At 54.3% G+C, this 23,209-nt stretch overlaps 3 protein-coding genes across 3 annotated transcripts in view; 1 reads left to right on the plus strand and 2 right to left on the minus strand.

Annotated features, from left to right (window-relative positions):
* Positions 1-278: 278 nt before the first annotated feature.
* SNRNP25 (small nuclear ribonucleoprotein U11/U12 subunit 25) lies at positions 279-3,368 on the minus strand. Its single transcript, XM_066640326.1, has 6 exons — positions 2,951-3,368; positions 2,713-2,809; positions 2,242-2,347; positions 2,039-2,113; positions 1,547-1,609; positions 279-710 (listed from the first exon to the last, which is right to left on the minus strand). Exons 1-5 carry the CDS (start codon positions 3,086-3,088, stop codon positions 1,555-1,557), a joined length of 471 nt encoding a protein of 156 aa, XP_066496423.1. The 5' UTR covers positions 3,089-3,368; the 3' UTR covers positions 279-710; positions 1,547-1,554.
* Positions 3,101-4,611, plus strand: POLR3K (RNA polymerase III subunit K). The gene is made up of 3 exons (XM_066640329.1): positions 3,101-3,270; positions 3,348-3,435; positions 3,811-4,611. Exons 1-3 carry the CDS (start codon positions 3,160-3,162, stop codon positions 3,936-3,938), a joined length of 327 nt encoding a protein of 108 aa, XP_066496426.1. The 5' UTR covers positions 3,101-3,159; the 3' UTR covers positions 3,939-4,611.
* The window catches only part of GTF3C1 (general transcription factor IIIC subunit 1), a 29,119-nt gene continuing 10,121 nt past the window's right edge, over positions 4,212-23,209 (minus strand). Inside the window, exons 11-37 of the mRNA XM_066640850.1 lie at positions 22,270-22,412; positions 21,458-21,611; positions 20,945-21,048; positions 20,303-20,484; positions 19,878-20,165; positions 18,701-18,846; positions 18,221-18,318; positions 17,513-17,609; positions 16,731-16,908; positions 16,207-16,348; positions 15,711-15,846; positions 14,902-14,983; positions 13,622-13,810; positions 13,062-13,219; positions 12,714-12,856; positions 12,409-12,490; positions 11,636-11,748; positions 10,906-10,968; positions 9,848-9,941; positions 9,366-9,538; positions 8,765-9,049; positions 7,115-7,377; positions 6,647-6,936; positions 6,022-6,553; positions 5,564-5,603; positions 5,024-5,216; positions 4,212-4,497 (exon numbers count right to left, since the gene is read on the minus strand). Coding sequence (XP_066496947.1) covers positions 4,276-4,497; positions 5,024-5,216; positions 5,564-5,603; positions 6,022-6,553; positions 6,647-6,936; positions 7,115-7,377; positions 8,765-9,049; positions 9,366-9,538; positions 9,848-9,941; positions 10,906-10,968; positions 11,636-11,748; positions 12,409-12,490; positions 12,714-12,856; positions 13,062-13,219; positions 13,622-13,810; positions 14,902-14,983; positions 15,711-15,846; positions 16,207-16,348; positions 16,731-16,908; positions 17,513-17,609; positions 18,221-18,318; positions 18,701-18,846; positions 19,878-20,165; positions 20,303-20,484; positions 20,945-21,048; positions 21,458-21,611; positions 22,270-22,412 — 4,590 coding nt within the window. The 3' untranslated portion in view covers positions 4,212-4,275. The remainder of the gene's footprint in view (positions 4,498-5,023; positions 5,217-5,563; positions 5,604-6,021; positions 6,554-6,646; positions 6,937-7,114; positions 7,378-8,764; positions 9,050-9,365; positions 9,539-9,847; positions 9,942-10,905; positions 10,969-11,635; positions 11,749-12,408; positions 12,491-12,713; positions 12,857-13,061; positions 13,220-13,621; positions 13,811-14,901; positions 14,984-15,710; positions 15,847-16,206; positions 16,349-16,730; positions 16,909-17,512; positions 17,610-18,220; positions 18,319-18,700; positions 18,847-19,877; positions 20,166-20,302; positions 20,485-20,944; positions 21,049-21,457; positions 21,612-22,269; positions 22,413-23,209) is intronic.

Here is a 23,209-nt window from a genome sequence, read left to right on the forward strand (position 1 = left end):
CCACACTGGGCACTGATACGGAAACCAGGCATGGAACCTGGCAAACCACAGCCATTTGCCTTGGAGATCTGTCATGGGCAGGGGACTGGCCAAAGAGGCAGGATCTCCTCTCCTGGACAGGGAGACATGGGAGGAAGCTGGTCTTCTGGGACATCCTTTCCTTACCATCCCCAACATGGGAATGGGCCCTGTGCCCCGCTCACCACAAAGCTGAACAGGTGTGGGTGTATCCACACGCACCTCCCGGCGCATTCTGGATCAAACACCACACAGCAGCATCTTTGCACACACAACTCTTTATTGTGAACTCATCCACTAGAAGGTGGCAATTTAGCTTAGGGGGGGGCAACGCAGATGACATCAGCAGTCCAGAGGACTGCGTTCTCCGGCTGCTTCTGACAGGCATCCACTCGCACAGGCCTGTTACCATGACAGCTCCTGCTCCTTTGATGCCCACCAAGGCAGCCAGCGCACAAGCAAGCAGGGCTTGCAGCTGCCCCTATTAGCACAGGCCTCTATCCCCTCACACGTCAGTTGCAGCCATTTTTGGTAGGAGCCTGCTGCTAGTAAGTCAGCCCGTGCGCTGACAGAACACACCTAGACAGGCCTGCAATGTCTTCACAGCTGCATCCTGAGACAGAGATCCCCCCTCCACTTGGAGATGCATGACAGGGCTTCAAGTGGTCTGCCAAAGTTGCAACAGCTCTTACCTGCAAGCACATACACATAAAGTCACTCTCAAGAGGGTCCCAAAATTGAGGGACGCAAAAAAAACCCTTTTACAAGAGCAACCAAGAGCGCCACAGAGATGCTTGAGGGTCTTCTGCAATGCAGGCTACTGAAACTGAAGCCAGGGCACAAAAGCAGCTCTCCTCTGAAGCCACTCTAGCTGGAGGCTTAGCATAGTTAGGCGGTTCAGTGCTCACCTCAGGAGTCCTGGTTCCTCCTCCCTGCTGGTTGCCCTTTAGGGGTCCAGCCACAGGGAGTGCTCTCCACACCCCTCATTAACCAGCAGCTTCAGCAGGGCCGGGCAAGAAGGCCCTCTGTTTCCTTCCAGAGCCTGCCATTGCAGTGACCATGATGTGCAAGTTACCAGCCTGTTACAAGAGGCTGGCCCCAGCCAGCTACACCTCTCTTCTATGACCAGGCAGCAGGACGGAACCCAGACAAAGTGTGAACCAGGAGGCTGTGGTGCCACCACCCACCATTCTCAAGGCTAAGGTGCTTGCTTTTGCCAAACTGCACCTGTGGGTGGCAAACCCAGGCACAGCGAGCCTTAAATAAAGACCCCAAAATGAATCCAGAGATGTTCCGCATCTCCCCTACTTAAGGCATTTTTCTCCACCTCTTTTGACAGCGGTGTTTGCTACAGTAGCAGAATTCTCCAGCATTAAACTCTGGCTAGCTCAGTTGGGTATGCCTGGTTCCCTTCTCCGGAAGGGCACCGGAATGCCAGTTTCTCTCTGTCCCTAGCCCAGAGTGGCAGCTGAGCACACCTGGCAGAGAACAAACCCAGCAAAGAGACCAGGAACAGTTGGGGACTTGCCTGGATGTTCATTTCCGGAGCTTTTTAACGAAGCAGACTTCATCCCGATTTCGGATACCATACCTAAAGGGAGTAGAAGAACCGTCACAGCAGCTTCCCCCTGACCTACCATCTGCTGTGTGCCTCTCTCCTCCTCCCGAGCAGCTAGAGTGCCAGGCCCACCCTTTGCTACGTGGCAGAGCGCCCATCTTTCTGCAAGACAGCCTGTATAGGCATGCCTCAGGTCTCTTTTGAGGTTTATTCAGAGAGATGCCTCCTACCCTTCACGTAAAGATTTCCTGGAAAGCTCATCAGCAGGTGCAAAAAAAATACAAAGGAATTATACCAGGTGACAAGAGAAGAGCAAGATTTGCCTCTTGCCCTGAGGAGGCCTGGCTGGCTGGCTGAGGTTCAGCCCTTGCTTGAAGGTGGCAGCCTTGTGTTCCCCCTGTGCACCCCCAACTTCCCAGCGCCATGTCCCATCCAGAGCAGGGAAGCCTGCTGGCAACTCACTCTCTCAGCTTCTTCTTGTCATCAGTCAGCTTCTCTCCACCGAAAGCCAAGGTGTACGTTCGCCATACGTATTTCCTGCAAGAGAAGTGCTCTGAGGCTTGAGACCACCTCTTGGCCTGGAATGCTCAGTGATCAGCCAAGGCGTGTTGTGTCGTCCGTGTCTCCCCCCCCCCATACTAAGCCCGAGAGGGAACTCTACTCACCAGCTGATGTGCTGGATACCCCCTTCCCGCTCCTGCTTCAACTGCACGAACCGCTGGACGGCCTTCTTCAAGTCCAGGACACTGGCATTCTGCACCACCACCACGGCTGAGGGGCAAGGAGATGGAAACGGTCACGCCAAGGAGGCGGCACCTCCAGAGCCGCAGGACAGTCACTCCCCTCATCCTGCTAGACTTCAGGCCAAGAGGAATGACGCAGGCCTGGGACACAATCTCCCCATGCTAAGGGCAAGCCACTGCTCACTCTGGAGAGCGTGGCCGGGCAAGGGCAGATTCTTTCCTAGGGACACCAATGCTTAGGCATGACCTCCCTCCACCCAACCCACACTCTGCACATGCTCAGGAGCGCTCCAGCCTGCACCTCCCCACCCTCCCTCTGCACATGCTCAGGAGCACACTGCACACACACACCCAACACATGCGCAGGAGCGCTCCACCCAGGGCTGCACTCACGCATGGGGGCCTCGGGGGCGTCCGCCCGGCGCACGCGCACCGTCATGGCCTGTCCGTACTCGAGCGCCACCTGCGAGCTGATCTCCTCGGGCGTCACCTGCGGGTCGGGTGGGGGAGGGGCGCGAGGCGCCGGTCAGTGGTAGGCCGAGGCCACTCCCCTCCCCGGGCCCCGCCCACCGAGGCCACGCCCTTCATCCCGATCCCGGCCCCGCCCACCGCAGCCCCCAGGCCGCCCCACCTGCGCGGGCAGGTCGCAGAGCAGCGGGTCCCGCACGAGCCGCGCCAGGGCCTCCTGCCAGAGCGCCAGCACCTCTGCGTGCGCCGCTTCGCGGCCCTCCTCCTCCTCCTCCTCCTCCTCCTCCTGCTCCTCCATCATCTGGGGCGGGACGCCGGAAGCGGAAGTGACGCTAGGAGGGGGCGGGCGCGCGGACGCCTCCGGAGGACGCGATGCTGCTCTTCTGCCCGGCCTGCGGGAACGTGCTGGTGGCCGAGGAGGGCGCGCGCTGCCACCGCTTCGCCTGCACCACCTGCCCCTACGTGCGCAACGTCACGCGCAAGGTGCGTAGGCCGCGTCGCGTCGCCCCCTCCCTCGTGCGCGCCGCTCCCCGGCTGACCCGCCTTCTCCCCGTTGCCAGGTGACGAGCCGGCGCTACCCGACGCTGAAGGAGGTCGACGACGTGCTGGGCGGGGCCGCCGCCTGGGAGAACGTCGACTCCACGGCCGGTGAGTGGGCGGGGCCTGTGCTGGGTGGGCGGGGCCACCCCGGGAGGTGGATACACTGGGTGAGTGGGCGGGGCCTGACCAAGGGGCGGGACCACCCATGGGAGGTGGACCCTACAGCAAATGGGTGGGCGGAGCCTCCGCTGGAGAAGGGGGCCACCACCTGGGAGAAGGTGAATGCAGCAGGTGAGTGGGCGGGGCCTCCACTGCAGAGGGCGGGCCCTGGCTGAGGGGCAGGGTCACCACCTGAGAGTTGGACCCTACAACAGGTGAGTGGGCAGGGCCTCCACTGGAGAGGGGACCACCACCTGGGAGAATGTGGACTCTGCAGTGAGTGGGTGGGCCTGGGTGAGTGACAGCACCTGCCTGTCTCTGCAGAGCCCTGCCCCAAGTGCGAGCACCCACGTGCCTACTTCATGCAGCTGCAGACGCGCTCGGCCGACGAGCCCATGACTACCTTCTACAAGTGCTGCAGCGCCCAGTGCGGCCACCGCTGGAGGGATTGAGCCGCCGCCGCCTGGAGATACTGCACCCTGGAGCCCCAGCCCCACCCGGCACCTTGGATACACACCGGGGCAGTTCCCAGCACAGCCCCTGCCTCATCCTCCAGAGACAGCAGCTGGGTTGGCACTGCCCGCTTCGGGTACCCTGGCCAGACCGAGGCCACAGGTGCCCCACTACAGGGCCTGGGAGCTGAGCCCCACCACCCCTCCCTGCGGCCCCCTGCTCTTCCACCAGCCTGCTTTTGTTCTGCTGCAAAGAACTGAGGCACATGCAGGTACAAAACCCATCACTTTAATTTAAAAGAAAGGCAAAGCCCAGTTCCTGGCCCACCCACAGTCCTCACAAGGGTGCTGCCTGCACCCACTTGTTCCAATTCAGCTCATAGGGGAAAACCCTGCCCATTTTTAGGGTGCAGTCAAGGGTTGGCTCATAGAAGGCTTCTGCAGCATCGCTTAGCTTGGGGATCACAGTTTCTTTTTCAGAGGTGGGTGAGGAGAAGAGGGAAGGCGCAGGCTCCTTCCTCAGGTAGGATTTCCTGATGCAGCCCAGAAACTGGAGGCCCTGAAAGGGACAGAGGACAGCAGTAAGCCAGACAGACAGACAGACACCAGCCTGTTTCTATAAAATGGCTTCAAAGTGAGAGCTTATGACAAATAAACTTGGACATTAACAAGGTGCAAGGAACCACTGCTATTAATTTCTGTCACGTGTGTGTGGTGGGATGAGCCTCACAGGTCTTTACAAGGGGGGGGATGACATGGCAATGATTGTGGCCCTTCACCAAGCAGACTCAGAGCTCTTCATGCCTTGCCAGGTGCAGCTCTGATGTCTCATGGAGGCAGTTCCAGCCCCGAGACCTGGCTTACACCTAAAGAGGAAAGGCCAGAACATCCCAGTAGACCATACTCCAATCATGGAGGAAGCGGGGGGAGACCAATGGAACTCATTTCCAGACATAACTCTTTCAGAACTATGAGGGGCCAAGAGTCTCATCCAGGTAGTATAATGAAACAGCACAGCAAGACTGGGCAGATGCTAGCCATTTTGGCAAAAGGACTCCTGCTTAGACCCCGGAGTCCCCACCTACCTGCAGAATCTCCAGGACAGCAACAGGCTGCAGGACACCCTGATAGTGGCGGCACAGGGCTGCTTCTGTGATGCCAGGCTTGGTCATGATGTGGCAGAGCACGCCCTCCATGACACCCTTGCAGACTGGCTTGTTCAGACTGCCATCCACAATACGCCATGGGCGTCCAACAAAGCAGATGTTTCCACTGGCTCTGTTTGGGGGGGGGAGAAAAGGGGTCCAATCACATGTGACAGGACAATTCAATTCTACAGGTGAGCCAAACAGATGCAGACACCCTCCTGGAGCAGTCAATGACAAGGTCCTCCTTGTCCCTGCTCAGTGCCAGCTGTGCAATGCTTGGAAATTTTCCAGGCAGCTCTGCCCACAGGTGTCTTTCACATCTCAGCCTAAAGGCAGAGAAAGGGGATTTTCTCTTGGGCCTCATGGGGCAGGGGGCACTGTAGAGGCCCTGCTTGTGTGCACAAACAGGGTTCCAGCTTCCAAGCAGGGTTGGAAAAGAGCCCTGGGGCGCAGCTGGGTAAGGCCACACGTACTCACCTGTCATGCCCAGCCTGTAATAATTTCCCAGGAGAACATTCTAGGGAAGAGAAAAAAAAAACTTGCACTTGACGCTGGACTTATCAGGAATCATTTGTGGGCCCCCCCTTTTCCCCAAGGTATGGCTTGCATAGGAATTGCAGATGTCATGTTACACGGTAGTGACTAGCAGGACAAAAGACAGTAAAGCCCCGGTGAGTTAAAAGGGGATTTGTGGAGAACAAGAGTAGCAGGGCCAGTCAGTAAATTATAGAAAATGGCTGTCAAAAGCGCTGGTGACGCCAGGGCAAGATGGCAGGTCTGCAGCCTTCTTCAGGAATGCCACTGTACCTCCCCCCCCCCCCCCACAGGACAAGGGTCAAGCCAGGCAGTCCCTTAAGTAATTCTGAGATCTGCTCCGTGCCCATCAGTGTGAGAAGACAGGCACCATGGGCAGAGCCCAACCCACGCACACGTACCGCTGGAGAGGTCGGGCTCCCCCTGCAGTGGCAAGTGCTCCCTACATGCAGGAGTTCCACAGTCCAGCTCCTGCTGGCTGCTCAGTGCAGCTGCCTCTTTCCCGCAGGGGAGCGGCCCCTCCTTGTCCACCCTGTGTTCCTGCAGGAAGCCCCGCTCTTGGGCAGCATCCCCTTCCTTGAGCAGTTGCGGCCCAGTTTCACTGGTCTCCAACACTGGGCTGCCTACTTCTTCCCCTTCCAGGGTTCCAGGACCCTGGAGAGTAGTGTTTTCAGCCAGACTCTCCTCCTCCTCAGTCCTCTGCCTTTTCCAGGAAGGCTCTTCCTCTGTCGCCAAGGCAGGTGAAGTGGGGGGCCTTTGAAGCTTAAGCGCCTCCTCTTCAGCAGGCTTCTGGATCACAGAGTGTCTGCCTTTCAGGCTTCCCCCAACATCCTCCTTGAAGCACTTCAACAGCCAGGGGTCAGCAAATTTCCTTGCCACCAGTCGGATGGCATAGCCCCCCACTTCCAGCACCTCCTCCAGGTCAAGGAGGTCCTAACGGGAAAAAAAGACATGTAAACGGTAGGTCCAGTGGCAGCACTGCCCTATGCTGAATGGACAAGACTTCCCAAGAGCACCAGCACCCACCTGGAGGTACTGCGGCAAGATCCGCCTGCGACCCCCGCCAGCCTCTTCATAGTGCTGGAAGCGCTTGCAGAGGTCCAGCTTGTCCACCCCCAAGTGGGAAGCCACCTCAATAGCGCTGTAGAGGTCCTGGATGGCCACGGTATCTCCAGGGCTGGAACTGTAACATTCCAAGGACTGCAGGGAAAGTAGAGCTCCACTGCCCCCTTCTTCCTGGACACTCTCAAGGCACCTGGTGAAAGAGCTGGGGAGACAGGAGGCGCCAACAGGCAGGTTCTCCAGGTCCGGTGGATCTGTGGTCACAACACATATAGCCATTCAGCCAGTGGATGGATATGAGCTGTTCTGCCCTGCAAGGACCGTCCCACTCCAAGAGGCCACACCCCAGATCAGTTGTAAACAGGAACGGACAGCATGGTATGCAAAGAGCCCCCCCCCCGCCCTTTCTTTCAGGCAATCCAACAGACTGACCTTGGATCAGGAGGCTTTCCCAGCCTGGGGTCTCTCTCAGCTTCAGCTTCACTTGACAGGAATTGACCACAATGTTGTCCGTGGGGCTGAGGTTCCGAGTACTGATAATGCCTGGTGCGTAACAGCCTTTCATGAGCAAGTAGTTGGTGTGTGAGGCCTGGCGGGCCTTCACCTCAATCCGGCGCTTATTGGTCCCATTTTCCTCCAGATCGTCATCCTCGTCATCCTCTTCCTCCTCCTCCTCAATCCCTTCTTTCCCCAGGCTGCAAGAGAGAGGCCCTACCAGGCTCAGTGCCGCCAAGAGGACCCAAGCAAATAGCTGGCCACTCTGCCACCCCGCCGAGAGGAGGAAGACCACCCCAAATGCCTGCTCCTTTCCTCACCCAAAGCAGTTCTGGGATGCTAACAAGGGCAGGCATCATCAAACTGCCTTGCAAGATAAAGTCAGAGAAGTATACTGAACAAAGACTACCCCTATAGCTCAAGCTATCCATCTTTGCAGAAACATTCCAGAACAAAATGGTTTACTGAGTGTGAAATTTATTGATCTAATTCCCCTTTCTCCTCTTTTACAGGATTTTCACCCTGTCTAAAATAGTTTGGTTAGCATACACGCACACACACACACTCTCTGGGTGGCCACATCTAACAAGCTCTCTTTATTACTTTCACAGTGGATCTTTTGTCACTTGGAAAATGTTTGATTGCTCCAGCTAAGGGCACCACTCAGGTCCCTCCAATTGTGTATGTCACCATGGTCAGGTCTATGTGATTTTAAGTGAGCCCCTTGACTCTGACATAAGAACATAAGAACAGCCCCACTGGATCAGGCCATAGGCCCATCTAGTCCAGCTTCCTGTATCTCACAGCAGCCCACCAAATGCCCCAGGGAGCACACCAGATAACAAGAGACCTCATCCTGGTGCCCTCCCTTGCATCTGGCATTCTGACATAACCCATTTCTAAAATCAGGAGGTTGCGCATACACATCCTGGCTTGTACCCCATAATGGATTTTTCCTCCAGAAACTTGTCCAATCCCCTTTTAAAGGCATCTAGGCTAGACGCCATCACCACATGCTGTGGCAAGGAGTTCCACAGACCGACCACACGCTGAGTAAAGAAATATTTTCTTTTGTCTGTCCTAACCCGCCCAACACTCAATTTTAGTGGATGTCCCCTGGTTCTGGTATTATGTGAGAGTGTAAAGAGCATCTCCCTATCCACTCTGTCCATCCCCTGCATAATTTTGTATGCCTCAATCATGTCCCCCCTGAGGCGTCTCTTTTCTAGGCTGAAGAGGCCCAAACACCGCAGCCTTTCCTCATAAGGAAGGTGCCCCAGCCCCGTAATCATCTTAGTCGCTCTCTTGGCAAGAGCGATTGACAGCAGCAGAACTAGAGCAAAGGCCTCCCGTTCAGCTGCAGAGATTAGTTTGGAATTCACCTGTTCAAACTGCCATGTGAACAAGCAGCTGCCTACAAATCTCACTGCTGCCGCCTTAGGTGTAAAATTGTGTATCAGTGCTTTCTGATTAGCCAGGACCAAAACCCGAGTAATCTGAGGTCTGAAGTCCTCAGGAAAGGCATTACCACCCAAGGCCTAGCACACCCCGGTTCCCTTCCAGAGGAATGCCAAGGCCCTTGCTCACCTCTTAATGACTTCATTCTCCACCAATGTGCTGTCCACCACCACAATCTGTTCAGGGATTGTCACGTCCACAGACACCAGGCTGAGGGAAAAGAGGGCCAGGACAGCCGCACAGTACCCTCCAGGCCCGTCCAAGGGAAATGTTACCAAGTCAGTGGCGGAGGCCTCGTCGTGGTCCTTGAAAGAAAAGGCAACGGCCCGGTCCTCCCTGCCAGCTTCCTTGAGCTTCAAGAGGAACTGGTATGTATCGCTGCAGAGTGTGCTGGGAAACCGCCATGTGAAAACTCTAGAGAATGAGGAAGGGGGTGGGAAGCTCTGAGTGCCAAAGTAATCTACGCTTTCTTACCTGGACATAAACTGATAGCAATTAAGGGGGAGGGGGAGGCCGCCAGGGTCAAAGACGTACGGAGAAGGAGAATGAGCCTTTGGTGCACCAGCTCAGAAAGGCCACGGAGTTGCCCAAATTTTGACAGGTGCTGCTACGGCCAAGTGAAGGCATGGTGGCAGTTCTCTGCGGGGAGTCACAGAACTCCAGCAGCCCCAGTGCCCCTGCTCACTTTCCCTGCGGCTCGCACTGTCAGCCTTGGGCCGGAGATGCATACCTGTAGTAAGTCTGAGAGAGCTGGTATGACATGGGCACAAAAGGCAGTGCCCGGTTTTTCTTGGGGCCCAACGAGTGATTGCCCCGGCGACGGTTCACCAGGCTTCTCTTCTGACAGTCCAAGAAAGCTTTCACGAGGATGTCATCCCGATACTCCCGGTACAAGCGGAAGGTCTGAAACACACACAACATGACCATCCAATCTGGTTTCAAGGCCCCGAGTTCCCAAAGCTTCACACTAAACGCTTCCCTGCTTTCTTCTGAAACTAGATTTCTACACAATTATTACAAGATCACAAAAGGACAAATCTACAGATAACAAAGTGAAAGGTTATGTGAACCTCCTTCATTCCTCTGTAAATTACACCCCTTGTAAGAACTCAAATCCACTTCTGTCTATTTCTGGTAACCCACAAGGAGTCCACAGGATAGGAGAAGCCACACACCTGTCTGCCGGCAGGCAAGTCAAAGTGCGCTCCCTACCTGGAATGACTGGCAGGATTTCATCTGGTTGTCCGAAAGGGCCAAGGTGCTCTGGATCAGGTTCTGCAGCACCAGGAAGTGGATGTCAGCAATGCTGAAAGGAAGAGAAGCGCTCAGTCACGTGAAGGGAGGCCAGCAGAGAGAGGCAGACACAGCCTCAGCACACCTTCCCAGCCCCAGGCAGGGGATAATAGTACCAAGGCAGGCCTCTCAGCCAGGGCACCTGCAGGCTTAAGGACAACTGCAGCTGGTGCCCAAGAAAGGGCCTGTCCTGGCTTTGAGGGGCGGTCCTGCAGTTAGTGCCCAAGCAACAGGAGCTCTGCGGGCCAGGACGCAATGCTTAATATCCAGGATGTGCTCAGCACATGAGGCTGACGTAGTACAAAGCGGTATTCGTTTTCAAAGTACAAAAACCTAGATTAAAAATACACAGTAGCAACAGGCTGTAGGTCTCTTCTGGTCTTGTGTGCTCCCTGAGGCATTTGGTGGGCCACTGTGAGATACAGGAAGCTAGACTAGATGTGCTCGTGGCCTTATCAGGCAGGGCTCTTCTTATGTGCAAATGGAGAGACCCTTGCATATTTGGCATCCTTGAAATTGTGATTTGCTAGCCAAGGGGAGGCGCAATGAGCGCTACAGAACAGTGAAGGCCCCACCTCCCTCCTGGGATCTGTCCACAGGGTACAAGATTCATCCTCATGGTCTCAATTTGTTTTTAAAAGGAAGCTAGACTCCACTGACCGACACATGATTCGGCAGCAAGATTCCCCCCCCCCCCATCGAAGTGGAAGGGAAAAACAGCTCCAATTCCACCAGGCCAAACTGCTCTTTCCTTCTGGGTCTGCTGAACATTCAGTGGGTTGAGACAAAGCGCCACTGGACTGAGGGACAGCACCGTGCAAGTGGCAAGCCAAGGCACTTGGCACGTTTCACTTTTGCTTATTGCCACTGCTGAGGCCACTTACCCCACCCAAAATATGAGGTGGTCTGATCTGGAAGGGGAGGGACATGATCGTGTTCGGGAGCAAGACGCCCCTCCCACAGCAGCCAGGCCTCACCTGTGGAGTACATCCGCCTCCTTGCTTTGATCGGCTTCCTCTCCGATAGCCAGAACACGGAACCTGGGCAAGGAGAAGGAAAGGAGGAGCCACTGGAAAACTTTGCCAGGCCACAAAGCTGGCCGGGTGGCACTTCTCCAAAAGAAGCCTTTGGGCTGGGGGAGCTGCTGCTGGGCGGAGCCAGACCGTCCTGTTCCCCGCAAAAGAGGAGGTGGTCCCCCAGCACCAGAAGGGAGGGAGGCTCAGCTCCAGCGGTGCTATCTGAAACCAAAATGAAGCTTTGCCTAAATTCTTAGCCGAGACTGTTTACAATCCCCCTCCAAACAAAACACACACCTGGAATTCAGCCTCCCAAGTCTCTGCGGTTTTTTAGACACACTCCACCACCACCAAAACACAGAGCTTCCCCCCCCATACAAAACTGAGATTTGGGTTTCAAAACTGAAATCTCTACATTTGAGCCCCAAATAAAGGGACTCTGAGGTGGGATGTGCAAACGTGATTTTTCTGTCCATTTGTAGGGTCTGCCAACCCCACACTGTTGTCCCCCGTCTGTTGCCAGTGTGCAGCAGTCTTTTGCCCCCTTCTCCTTGAACCAGGCAGCTTGGGACAGAGGAAGACATTCAAAAGGCCAAGGACTTATAGTGACTTCTGCTGCAGACTGCTCCCCCCCCTTTCTGGCAGTCCCCACCAGAAGCAGAGCTGCAGGCTCTGAGGAAGATGGCCATACCTGCAGAATAGCTCATCCAGTGTGTCTGGAATTGTAGGTCTTGGATTCCCCAATGCAGAGCTGAACTTGACCTTGAGTCTCTCTACAAAGTCCTTGAACTCTTCTGCACAGACCTTTCCAAAAGAAAAGGCCAGGTGACATGCCTGAATAGGGCTGTGCTCCTAGGAACTAGCAAGGCTGCCTCCTTCTACAGCACCAGGCACACACTCACCTAGAGGTGGATCAAGAGCAGATCCACAGCCTCAGGATATTTTGCTTGGATGGTTGAGATGGGCATGGCCTCCCCCCCCCCCACCATATGCTTCAGGAGCCATCCTGACAACAAGCAGGGAAGAGACAGAAGGCGTCCAAGGGAGAGAGTTGGGTGTTTGAAGCTAAAAGGGGAGCAGGAGGTCTGAGACCTGCCTCTTTTGGATCACGTGTCCACCTTCTTTCCTGGAGAAGCCGCCAGCTATGCTGGCATCTGTACAGACCAAATGAGGCCTCCTGCTGCCAAAAAGGATGCTTTGCCCCAGGAATTGCTACAGGACAGGAGGCGTTCCCCTTGTGTCGTATATTACTGGGAGAAAACCTCACCAGGGTGGCTCTCTGCATCTCTGCTGGGCAGAAGAAATGAGGACAGCAGTGTCACCCAGTGAACTCAGATGGCATTCCTCAGGAAGGCGCCAAGTGCGGAGCAGGGCTGCTTCAGCTGGGTTCTCTAGGACAAAGGCGCCTCATCCTGCATGCAGGGAAAGAAAAGCAGAAAGGGGGACAGGGAGCCGCCCTCTCACCTTGGGGTCTTGATAGTTCTTCTTCCTGCTCATGAAGTCCTCAATCAGAGCTCTGTCTTGGCAGACTTCAGCCAGGCAGACCCTGCAGAACACACCAAGTTGTTCAGCCACAAACCAGAGCCTCCATTTGCCATGGGCTCCCATTAAGACTTGGCAGGGAGGATTCCCAGGCAGGAAGGCCAGAACGAAGAAGAGTAAATGAACAGACTGCACCATTGGTTCCGTCATGTTGTGCTAAACTGCTAAACACTGTGGAAGCAGCAGCTTCCGAGGTCAGGGAAAGGGAAGAGGGAGCCATATCTCACTTGTAATTCAGGTAGGTTTGTGGGTTTTTGACAATGTAACGAGCTCTCCTTCCAACAGAAAGAGATGTCTTGTCCAAGGATTCCTCAAAGTTGGCATGCATGATGTCTCGAACCACCTGCCAGGGGACAAACGGTCCCCTCACCTGCAGATGGCAAAAGATGAAGGAGTCCAACTCAGCCCTGGATCACACACATCCACGCCAAGTGCCCCACTCAAACCCACGCTTGCATCGCAAGTTCCCTGCCGGCGGCCTGAGCCACGGGATTCACAAGTATGCCAGCAGGAAGAGTTCCCTTCCCCTTTGGCCAGGCATGGCAGACTCCCTGCTGACCGTGGCTTCTTCTCACCTTGGCGTTGAGGACGTTGCTAGCAATCCGGCACAGCATCAACAGGCTGTCCTCCTGCACAGTCCACATGACCCGCAGCCGGGTCATTCTCTGCAGGGCGCTCTGGTCTGCTTCGTCGTGGATGCGTGGCCTTTTATTCTTTCCTCTAGGGTCCCCCTCTTCACGGCAACCAGCAGAGAGAGAGAGAGAGAGAGAGAGAGAGAGAGCAGGAGCCACTTAGTCAATAACCAATGTGTGCTTCTGCTTCACTTGGGAGCTCCTTCGGCAGACATGCAGAGCCCAAAAGAACTGCAGGGTACTCAGAATTGCACTAGTGTGGGCGACTGGATCCTGGACGGCTACTGTGGCCACCCAGCACACCTGGCCATTAGCACTTAAAAGTCAGCTCCTGCCTTGCATGCCACTGGGGTAACTGGTTCAGTGCCCAACCTGACAGCTTGAAAAAAACTGAGTCAGTTTAAAGAAAAAAGATTCAAGTTGGTTTAAGACCACAGCCAGCTCTTTCAGACAGACCATTTCCGCGCAATGTGGCGAGAGCCCAGGAGACCCCTGACCCTGACCTTTCTTGCGTTTTCTCTTCTTGGCCTTCTTCACTGGATCCTTCTTGAGTCTCCTCCTCTTCTGGTTTTTCCCACCCCTCACTCGCTTGCTTCTGTTTACCGCTGCTTCTTTATTAACCTCCAAGTCTTCTTTCTGGACAGAAGGCTCTGGGCTCACCAGCACATCCCCGCAAACAGCACCATTGGTCCCTGAGGATTGGAGGGAAATGAGACATGAGCAGCAGGAGGCAAAATCAGCTTCCTTAGACCCTGGCAGTGGAGACCCCTCTCCGGTGCCTTGGGCAGCAGAAGGCTGCGACGTTCACAGGCAGCGTCCCAACAGCCCATAGTAAGACAGCTGCTAAAAGTGCGAAATTGTGGCATGGAAGAGAGTCTGTCCCCCAGGAGGTTCAAAACCTGTGTCCATCATTTGGACACCGGCGGTGTCCAAACTTTTAGGCAGGAGGGCCACATCATCTCTCTGACAATGTGTCGGGGGCTGGGAAAAAAAGAATTAATTTACATTTCAAATTTGAATAAATGTACATAAATGAATATATCAGAGATGGAACTTATATGAATGAATGAAGGTCTTGCAATAGCTCAAGGCCTATAAAGGACCTTGCACAAAGCAAGGCTGGCCTTTCCTTTGCTGCCGCTGCTGAATCACAGACGTGAAACAGCAAGCAGTGGAGGGAGCCCTCGTCCCACAGCTCACGCAAGAGGTCAAACAGTTGGCTGTCATGCTGAGAACCGTTGTGTTGGGCCAGCGTGGGCTCCAGCAAATCTGGAGGGCCAGAGGCTCATTGGAGACTGGGGGCTCCCTACAGGCCGGATTGGGAGTCCTCGAGGGCCGCAAGTGGCCCCAGGGCCGGGGTTTGGGCACCCCTGATTTACACCACTGCCCTAGCAGCGTGCCTCCTGATGATTCCCAAGAGGACAAGGCAAAGCAGGTGGAAGTCAGAATTAAGGGGATGGTTCAGAGTGACACAGATGTGTTGCTCCAAGCCTTTGGCCAATTTCGTTTTCTAAGAAATGATGGCAGAAGTTCAGGTGTAACACAGGGACACAGAGAGAGAGAGAGAGAGAGAGAGAGAGAGAGAGAGAGAGAGAGATGTAGGGAAAAGTCAAGTGGAAGACCATCAGCCTGTGCAGCCCACTCCTGTGAAATGATCTCCTGGAGCTGCACCTGTGCAGAAAGCAAACTTCAGTGCACCTGCAGGGCTAGTCAACCAGTCACTTGCCTTACCTCCCCCCACAACTCTCCCAGCTGCCCTCTCCCCACTGCTCTGCCTCATCACCTCTTGTGCTGAGTGGGAGGGGGCGCTTGGTCAGGAAAGTTTGGAGTCTGACAGTATGCCCAGCCTCGGTCATGGCGTTCTCCTAAGAAACAACAAAGAAGAGACTTGTCAACACAGAAGCACAAAGGCTACACAGGGGGCTCAAGCCGGGGGCTGCCGAAGGGGGCCTTTGGCCACAGCATCCCCAAGTGCCTCCCAGCTGGAAGGCTTGAGCCTGACCCCTTTGCTAAGCTGAGAAATAGAAGAGCCCTTTAAGAACTAGATGCAGGGGAGTCCTGGGACCAACAAGGGTGTGAGGGAGGGGAGGAAAATGAGGCAGTGGCAGCCTCTGTTTCAGACCAAAGGTGGGTGGCCTCACTCCTTCACTGGAGCTCCAGAGCCAGGAGAAGAGCCTGTGCAGATGCGTGCATGTGGAGGTGGGGCAGGAACTCCTACACCATGCAGCACTGTGGCCTTCTCAAGGGAGAAAGGCTTTCCAGACCAGTGCGCACTACTGTCACATGTGAAGCAGACCCAAGCAAGGCCACAATCATGCATTTCCCCTGTTCTCGTGTTGAATTCATCTGAAGAACTGGGGAAGGCCGAGCTTCACAGGCACAACGGCAAATGTGTAGAAGCTACACATCGCGTTCACAAGTCATCTTGCCTTCTGTGTATACTTGAAATAATAAGAAACTGTACCCTGTCCCAGCCAAGGGGAAGACTGGCAGATAAAGGTGATTTCGTGGAGATGTTGGGCTCTCCCCCTCAGAGAAAACAAGGGGTGTCGGAGTGACACACACTTTCCAGAGAGGCTTGTATTGCCTCACCTTCCTGGTCTTGTTGATGATGTAGCTGGTCCAAATCCAGTTACGCTTTAAGTGGCTGTAGAAGCTGGAGTCCAGACCACCTGCACCCAACCCGTCCCCAGGAAGCGAGCCATCATCCTCCACTTCGCGGCGTCCCCTAAAAGAGCAAAATGGGTTGTCGAGAGAACCGCTCCAGGGTCAGCCAGCCTTATGGTCACCAGGCACTTGCATGGAAGGGCTTGATCCCACTTCCTCCCAAGGAAGGCTCAGTGGTCAGGACTCTGGACCACTACAAATGACAGAGAGCTCTTGAGGCTCAGGCAGCCTTGCTTCGTGAGAACTGCAACAAGATGTGGAGATCATGAGTCTCCACCCAGGGGGACAGGCCGAAGCCTGTACAAGCTGCATTTCTACAGGTGGATCAGAGGAAACACCTGCCACTGCAAGTCCCCCTTCATCAGAGGCAACAGCACACCTCTGAAACAGACTGCCCCAATGCCAAACAGAGGAGACATACATTGTGTACTTCAGCATGGCACATTTGCGCTCAAGGTTGTGCTTGTGCGCTGCCGACTCTTGTTCTAGTGTTGCATCCAGGGATGTTCCAGCCTCGTCAGCTTGGGTGCCACTTCTCTTGACACGAGGATGGCGGATAATTCCTGAAAGTACAAGGGGAATTGGTTAGCAGCAGCAGCAGCAGCAACCCCATCAGGCAATGGTTCCCAAACTGAGCCATGGTTCCCTGCTCACAGGGAACCAGCCACAGAAACCACAGAAGTCACAGAAACCAGCCAGGGGAGTTGTGGAATGCTCGTGAAAAACCAGCCATCCTAGACAATGCATAGGATTGTAGCCCTAATGGGGAGCTGCAGCCAATGGCCTAGTAGGTCAAGGGAACCACTAGATGAAAATGTTTGAGAACCACTGCCATCAGGGTTGGCTATGAGCAACAGGCTCACAGAAGACAAGAGGCAAGCAGTGAGATAAGCAGACAGCCAAAAGGGGCCAGAAGCAGCCAGGTGGCAGCCACCCACAGCTTACCTAGAGGTGTATTGAGGCAGACACACTGCAGATCAAACCAGAAGTTCTCCACATCCTGGAACGTGCGGAAGGCATACCGGCGCCTGTCAAAAGGGCGGCTGCTCTGAGCCAGGTTGTAGTGGGGCTCGCAGACAGTGGTGTCCACAATCATGGCATTTTTCTTCACGTAGACAAACACCTGAAAGACACACACCAGGCTCAGATCCCGGAACTCTTGCCTAAGGGCAGAAATTCTCACACGTCTGCTTTCAAAGGGTGGAAGCCAAGCAAGTAAAGGTGGACTCAAGGGGGGGGGATGCTCCATTTCAGTACACGGGCCTGCTTCTCTGGACCACGGGTGGGTGCCATCCTGGCTTGGGGCTTGCCTTAAGATACGTGAAAACACAGTGCAAAAGAATCTATCAAATGTGCAGCATCTTTCACTGCACGCCTCTTAGGATGGTGAGGTGCACATTTCTGGTTTCATACAGGAGCCTCTGAAGAAGGGAAGAGAGTTGCCAGGCCAGGCTCGGCAGGAACCCCCATCCAATTCTTTGTCCACTGCCCCACTGCCAGGATGCAGCCAATCAAGGCCCTTGGAGCAAGATTCATCATGGCTCAGGATGCCTGCCTGCTGGCCTACCTAGCAACCTCTGGACCAACAGGGATGTGGCATGGCTTGGTGTGGCTGATGCAGGACAGTTTCCAGAGGAGCTTCCTCCCCCCCTTGTGTTGCTATCTTGCAAACTAACAATCCCTCCACCTGTGTCAGACCTCAAAGCGGGAAAAGACCATCACAGTACCTGATCTTTTTCTTGAAATTTCTCTGTAGGACCAAACTGCACCAGCCCCATGTAGCACAACCGCTGCAGGCTTTCCACCACTGAAAAGATGTACCTCCTGAATGTAGTGAAGGATGAAGAACTTCGTGAAACGTTGATTCCAGTCTTGCCCCTTAAACAGACATATCGCTCTAGAACTCCCATGCCCCCCCACCAAGTTCTTGTAGCATTTTGGTGCTACTTGAGGAGCAGCTTGAGATGCTGCGTTGGTGTGGCAAAGGAGCCATAGCAAGAATTAGACAACAGACACAGGTTTCATAGAGGTTGAAAGTGCTGGAAGCAGGAGCAAGAATGAAATCAAGGGAGAAGTCAAGTGCTGTCTCCCAGCTCCTGACCCAGCTTTTTATTAAGTCTCAAAACACATGATATAAGGTTACGTAGTTGGGAAATTTCCACAAGGATGCTACCTTTCATACCGGCTGTCTACTAGCTAGTTCTAGCTTAACCGCAAACACATTCCTAGATAAGATTCTCCTTCGTCGCATTCTGCTGCTCACAGGCACAGAGTTCAATGACCCAACATATTTTCAAGGGCAGTTGAGCATGCCCAACTGCGCAGGTGTGCCTGACTGTCCTTGATGCCAAATACGCTAAGACATATTAAACTATAGTGCCTGTGCATATATATTTACTACAGTTCTCAAACACAAGATAAACAAGTGCACTCGCCTCTTATAAAGGAGCTTCTGTCGGATTGATCGTGGAAGGAACTTGATCAGTGTGTGCTTTTTCAGAGGATCGTTCAGATAGTCTTCCAGGTTCTCCACCTACAAATTGTGGTCCACTGGGTTAGACTTCAGCCAACCCCAGACAGGCTACCCATCGTGTCGGTCTAACACAGCCCTAAAACCACCCTTCAGAAACTGGCTGAGAGCCAACAGTTACACCTGCAGGGAGTGGAGGCAAGCTAGCCAGGAGGGCCTGGAAGAGGCTGGTGTGTCTCTGGCCTACTGCAGCTGATGCAACAAAGCCTCGACCTTATGCACCCTCTAGTTTCCGTCCCCACCACCAAGAGATTCTTCAATGCAAGACACCAAAGTCTCAGGTGCCACACTGGAAGTGAGCCAGGCCCAGGAAGAAGGTTCAGGAACATTCGCCTCCTGAGGCGAATGCTGCAGCTGAGGGTAGACCCTGTATCACGCCCCACACCTTGTAGCTGACTTGCACAATCTGAATGAAGATGGACAGCGGCAGGCAGAGAAGGATATCGCTGACGAGAGCCCATCCGTGACCAAACTCCGGGTGGAAGGGGAGGGGAGGGATGTGGCGCATCCACGAGGCATCATCCACAAACACTGCAAGGAAAGAACAGCACTCGTTCTTACCATCATAAAAGATGGCTTTGCTTGGCCTCTGTCATTCCACCTGTGGGTATCCGAGTGGCTGGTGAACACACAACAGTACCATTTGCCACATTTTCTTAATTTCAAATTGCCGATGCGGTGGAGGTACAGGAATGTAACATTTAATGCCAACTCCTAGATCTCCAACTCCAGGGGCAGGAGGTCTGGTCTAGAGGATAGAGCCTCCGTTTGCCTGAAGATAATATCTGCAGGTCACCAGTTCGAGGCCACCGGCACCGTGAGTGGCGATACCTTGAAGCAGCTGACAAGCCGAGCCGAGTTATTCCACCTGCTCTTTGGTGTGAGCGAAGAAGCATCTTGGCTGCGCTCCATGTGAGAGATGAAGGAGCTGCTTGTCAGCTTGCGTGGGAGGAAACTGGAGGCCAGAACGTGATACCAGATCATAAAAGATCCATCTGAAATGTTGTGGTTCTTGAAAGACAGAACCTTCTTCAATTGTAAAAATCCCTATGGGGATTTAGAACAGCCTGCCTTTGTAAACCGCCTTGAATAAAGTCTGAGAAGAAATCTGACGACCAAGAAAGGCACTATATAAATACCTGTATCATTATTATTATTATTATTGTTATTATTGTTATTATTATTATTATTATATCACCATCTCAGGAGAGTCCCTGGGAACTAGCGGAGGGGGCGCAGAGTGGCCCTAGGCCTGGAAGAAGAAGAAGCGAAAAAGGGAGCTTGGGGAAAGAACAGTCCATGCTGTCCCAACAGGTCCCTCCAGTTTTGCTCTGAATGGGCACTGGTTGGGTCTGACCTCCATGGAGCAGGCACGCCAAGAGAGCACTCAAGGTCACAGCGCGGTTAGTGCTCTGGCAGCCTGAGGTGCTCTTGCTGAAGCCTGGGAATGCTTCCTGGAGCATTCCGAAGAAGGGGCCTACGTACTCACATTCCCCAGACCCCTCCCCCCAAAGTTCCCAGCAATGAGCAAGGCAGGGTGAACCTTGCTGTTGAACCCGTACCTGCCTGATCCCCAAGCTCCATTTCTGCGCCATGTGCAAGGGCCTCCAGGCTTTCCGCATGCGCAGCACTTGGCTCCTCGTGTCCTGCTGAGCTGGGCAGAGCAGGGGGGGCAGGGGCAGCGCACGAAGCATCAGGGTCTTGCGCAGTGCTGTCCCGGCCGCAGCTCGCTTTCTGCTGCTGCAGTGCACCAAGAGGGTGCCCGTACGTCAAGTACCAGAGGAACAGGTGGGTTGTCTTCAAGCGAGGCATTTTGGGAAGGAAGCCCAGGGTGCGTCCCAGGCCTGGCACTGGAGGAAAAAGAGAAGCGCAGCAGCTTGAATTGGGAGGCACAAGCACAGGAGCCCCCCTCCCCCCACTCAGCCTGCAAAAGGTAAGCACTCTCCCCTGAGACGGAAACACAAGAGCCAGGAAGGGCCTCATTTACCTGTGACAGGGTGGTAGACGAACTTGGTGATGCGCACCTTCTCACTAGCCTCTCTGGCCTTGCCTGCTGCCTCAGGTTTGTTGCCTGCTGCCTTTGGCTTCTCTCTCAAGGGAGCCCCAACTCCGGATTCCTCACTTCCTTCATCCAGCTGGTCCTGAGATGGTGTCTGCGGGACTTTAATCCTACAGTGAGAGAGAGAGAGAGAGAGAGAGAGAGAGAGAGAGAGAGAGAGAGAGCGAGCTTGCACACGTGAGCCAGACCTCTGCTTAGGAATCCACAAGGCTGCAAAATATGGTCTCTGACCCACCAATGCAGTACTAAGCCCTGCCCCCACCATCCTGCCTAGGAACCACAAGCAGGACAGCAAGTTCTGCAAGGGACCTGTGAGGGAGGAGATGTCCCTCCAAGGCAAGTTCATGTCCACCTGGAGAAGAAACCAGGGCAGTGGGAAGAGGGTCTCCATGGGTCCACAACAGCCGTTTGCTGGCATATTCTTTGCCACCTTTTTTAGGCTTGAGAAAGCCACTAGGGTTAGTCAAGGGCCCTGTCTTTTCCTATCTATGTTATGTAACCACTTTGTGAACTTTTCTGCTCCTCCTTCACAGCCTTCCACCCCACCCAGGCAGCCATCCTGCAACCTGCCTGTTCACAGTGCTCGAGTTGGAGATTCGGAAGCGAACTTGTTCAATGGCGCTTTTCACCAGGGGATCAGTAGGATTCACCGAAGGGTCAACAACAAACTCAACCTGCCAGACAGAGACACACGCTAGGCAAGAAGCCAGCAGGAAGCAGGAGGAGACCAGCAGACCCCAGATCATGGTAGTCATTCCCAGCCGTGCAGGTGAGCCCCTTCTTGCTTCAGCCGGAGCCCCACCCCGACTCCACCATGTGGAAAGACAGGTGCCAAGGGTGAGGGGGCAGGAGTCTCAGGGCAGGTCCTGAGAGGGGGCCCACTCAAAAACGCAGCCATGTGCTCCTGGTGGTCCTGTCCTGAGCCTAGACCACCTAAGCACACACAGAGGCTTGGGAAAGGGGGGTCACTGACTTGAAGACGCCACACTCCAGTCTATCTGAACGGGGAATCCCCAATGTGCCAGAGAGACCCTCTCTGGCCCCAGCACCCTCGACAAGGCTGGCCCTTCCTTCTGCTGTCACCTTTCTGCTGATGCCATCCTGGACAATGGTGGTGCGGTACAGGCGCAGGAGCCCTTCTTGGGAGAGCTTCTGCACTAAGCGGACAATGGACTTCTTGCAGCACTTGGTGGCGACCCCTTCCTGCTTCTCCTGATCTGTGATCATTTTCTGAAGCCTGGGAGGAAGAAGGTCACGTCATGCTTTGCCGCAGTGCCCAGAGATGGGTTATTTTTTACATAACACTCCCATATGCAGAATCAACCAGAGAGGTCACTGCCCCAGGGTGGCTCACAAGCCAACCAAGGAGTCAAAAGGAAGAGGAGGAAATGAGCAGGTCAAGGTCAATTAAGATTACATAAAAAAATCATTGGGGTTTGCACAAGCTGTCTCAAGGTCTTCTGAGCAGAAGTCCCAGAGACACTGCCAGGCTCAGTCACTGTGTGGTGCATCACCCCCTAGATCTTTTTTTTTTATGGTTCAGCCCACAAGCTCTTGTTGACAGCTGTGCCGACCCCATTAGTAGCCCTTGGAAGACGTCAGCCCTGATAACAGTGGAATCATCATGGGGAAGAGTGGAAATAAGGGAGGGAGGAAGCATTCTTAGACAAGGCCAAATCTCAACAGCTGCAGACTGGCTTGGCCCTGGGTGGAAGCAGCAGTCAATCAACAAAGATCTCACCAGCCTAAAGCAAGACTGAATGGAAGGAACCACAACCAAGGTGGTCAAGAAAAAAAAAAAGCAGGTTCTTATTCAGCCTTCTTTACGCTCTGGAAAGCCAGCTTCAATGAGATCAGGAAAGAAGTGGGCAGCCTCTGCTGACCCTGCAACTTACGCAAACAGGCTTTCAATCAAGCGAAGGTTCCGGACCGCTTCTATGATGAGGTTCCGGCGCTTCAGCAGGCGGTAGGTCTCGTGTGATCGCTCCACTACCATGGCCCGTGAACGCTTCGCCTTCCTCTTTTTATCGCAACTCTTCTGGCACAGAATCATAAAATAGCTTTTAAGAGAACTGGGGATAAAGTTACTGAAACACACATGACTGCATCAAGCAAAGGAACAATACGGGCTAAAAAGGAGCCTTGAGGTATGATCCAGACACCATGGAGGAAGAGTTGCCCAGAACAGGGCAAACACAAGCAAGTCAAGTAAACCCCATTTGCATGCACTCTACAATTTTTCAGGGCGGGGCTCTCCAGACTCCGGCCCTCAGGACAGATCTGGTGTCCTGAACAACCCTCCCCAGAGTGAATGGTGCTTACCGTTCCGTAGGCGAGCCTCATGGTCATGGTGCCGCCCTCCCCCAAACTGCACCTCGGCTTGCCACGTCTGCCAGGAAATCTAGGCACAATGACTTATGGGGCGACAGACCCCGGAAGCAGCTAGCCAGGACTCAGTTTTGGGGAGAGTGCTGCTGCGACCGCAAGACTCCCCACTGGAATGGTGCCATTTGCGCCAAGGAGGAGTGGAGTGTCCTCTTTGGACACTGCTGTTTCAGGGTGTCAGAGATGTGTTCACAGGGAGCCCAGAGAAGCCTCTTCAACAGGGGTCAAACTGTTCTTGAGGGGTAGGGGGGTAAATGGCAGCTGAAAGCTTCTCATGTGGTGATCCGTTGTGGAACAGGTAACAGCTCCACCCCCTAAGCCGCCAAGTTCTGCTCCGATTCAAGCCATTCCGGCTCAATTTGCCCAAGCAATTTCCCAAGAGTGGTTATTCAATCCTGTCCAATTCTCCTTGCAAGCTCAAAGATAAAATGGCCAGAAGGGAATCTTCCC

This window comes from Tiliqua scincoides, chromosome 13 (assembly GCF_035046505.1).
Source record: "Tiliqua scincoides isolate rTilSci1 chromosome 13, rTilSci1.hap2, whole genome shotgun sequence".
Classification (NCBI taxonomy): Eukaryota; Metazoa; Chordata; class Lepidosauria; order Squamata; family Scincidae; genus Tiliqua; species Tiliqua scincoides.

What these genes read in the sequence shown, in the direction of transcription:
- SNRNP25 (XM_066640326.1), bottom strand. Translation starts at nt 3,088, where the DNA reads ATGATGGAGGAGCAGGAGGAGGAGGAGGAGGAGGAGGAGGAGGGCCGC. An exon ending in CGCCCCCGAGGCCCCCATGC is followed by an intron (nt 2,348 to 2,712) that starts GTGAGTGCAGCC and finishes CTTGCCCCTCAG; the next exon opens with CCGTGGTGGTGGTGCAGAAT. An exon ending in GACAAGAAGAAGCTGAGAGA is followed by an intron (nt 1,610 to 2,038) that starts GTGAGTTGCCAG and finishes TACTCCCTTTAG; the next exon opens with GTATGGTATCCGAAATCGGG.
- POLR3K (XM_066640329.1), top strand. Translation starts at nt 3,160, where the DNA reads ATGCTGCTCTTCTGCCCGGCCTGCGGGAACGTGCTGGTGGCCGAGGAG. An exon ending in TGCGCAACGTCACGCGCAAG is followed by an intron (nt 3,271 to 3,347) that starts GTGCGTAGGCCG and finishes CCCCGTTGCCAG; the next exon opens with GTGACGAGCCGGCGCTACCC. An exon ending in GAACGTCGACTCCACGGCCG is followed by an intron (nt 3,436 to 3,810) that starts GTGAGTGGGCGG and finishes CTGTCTCTGCAG; the next exon opens with AGCCCTGCCCCAAGTGCGAG.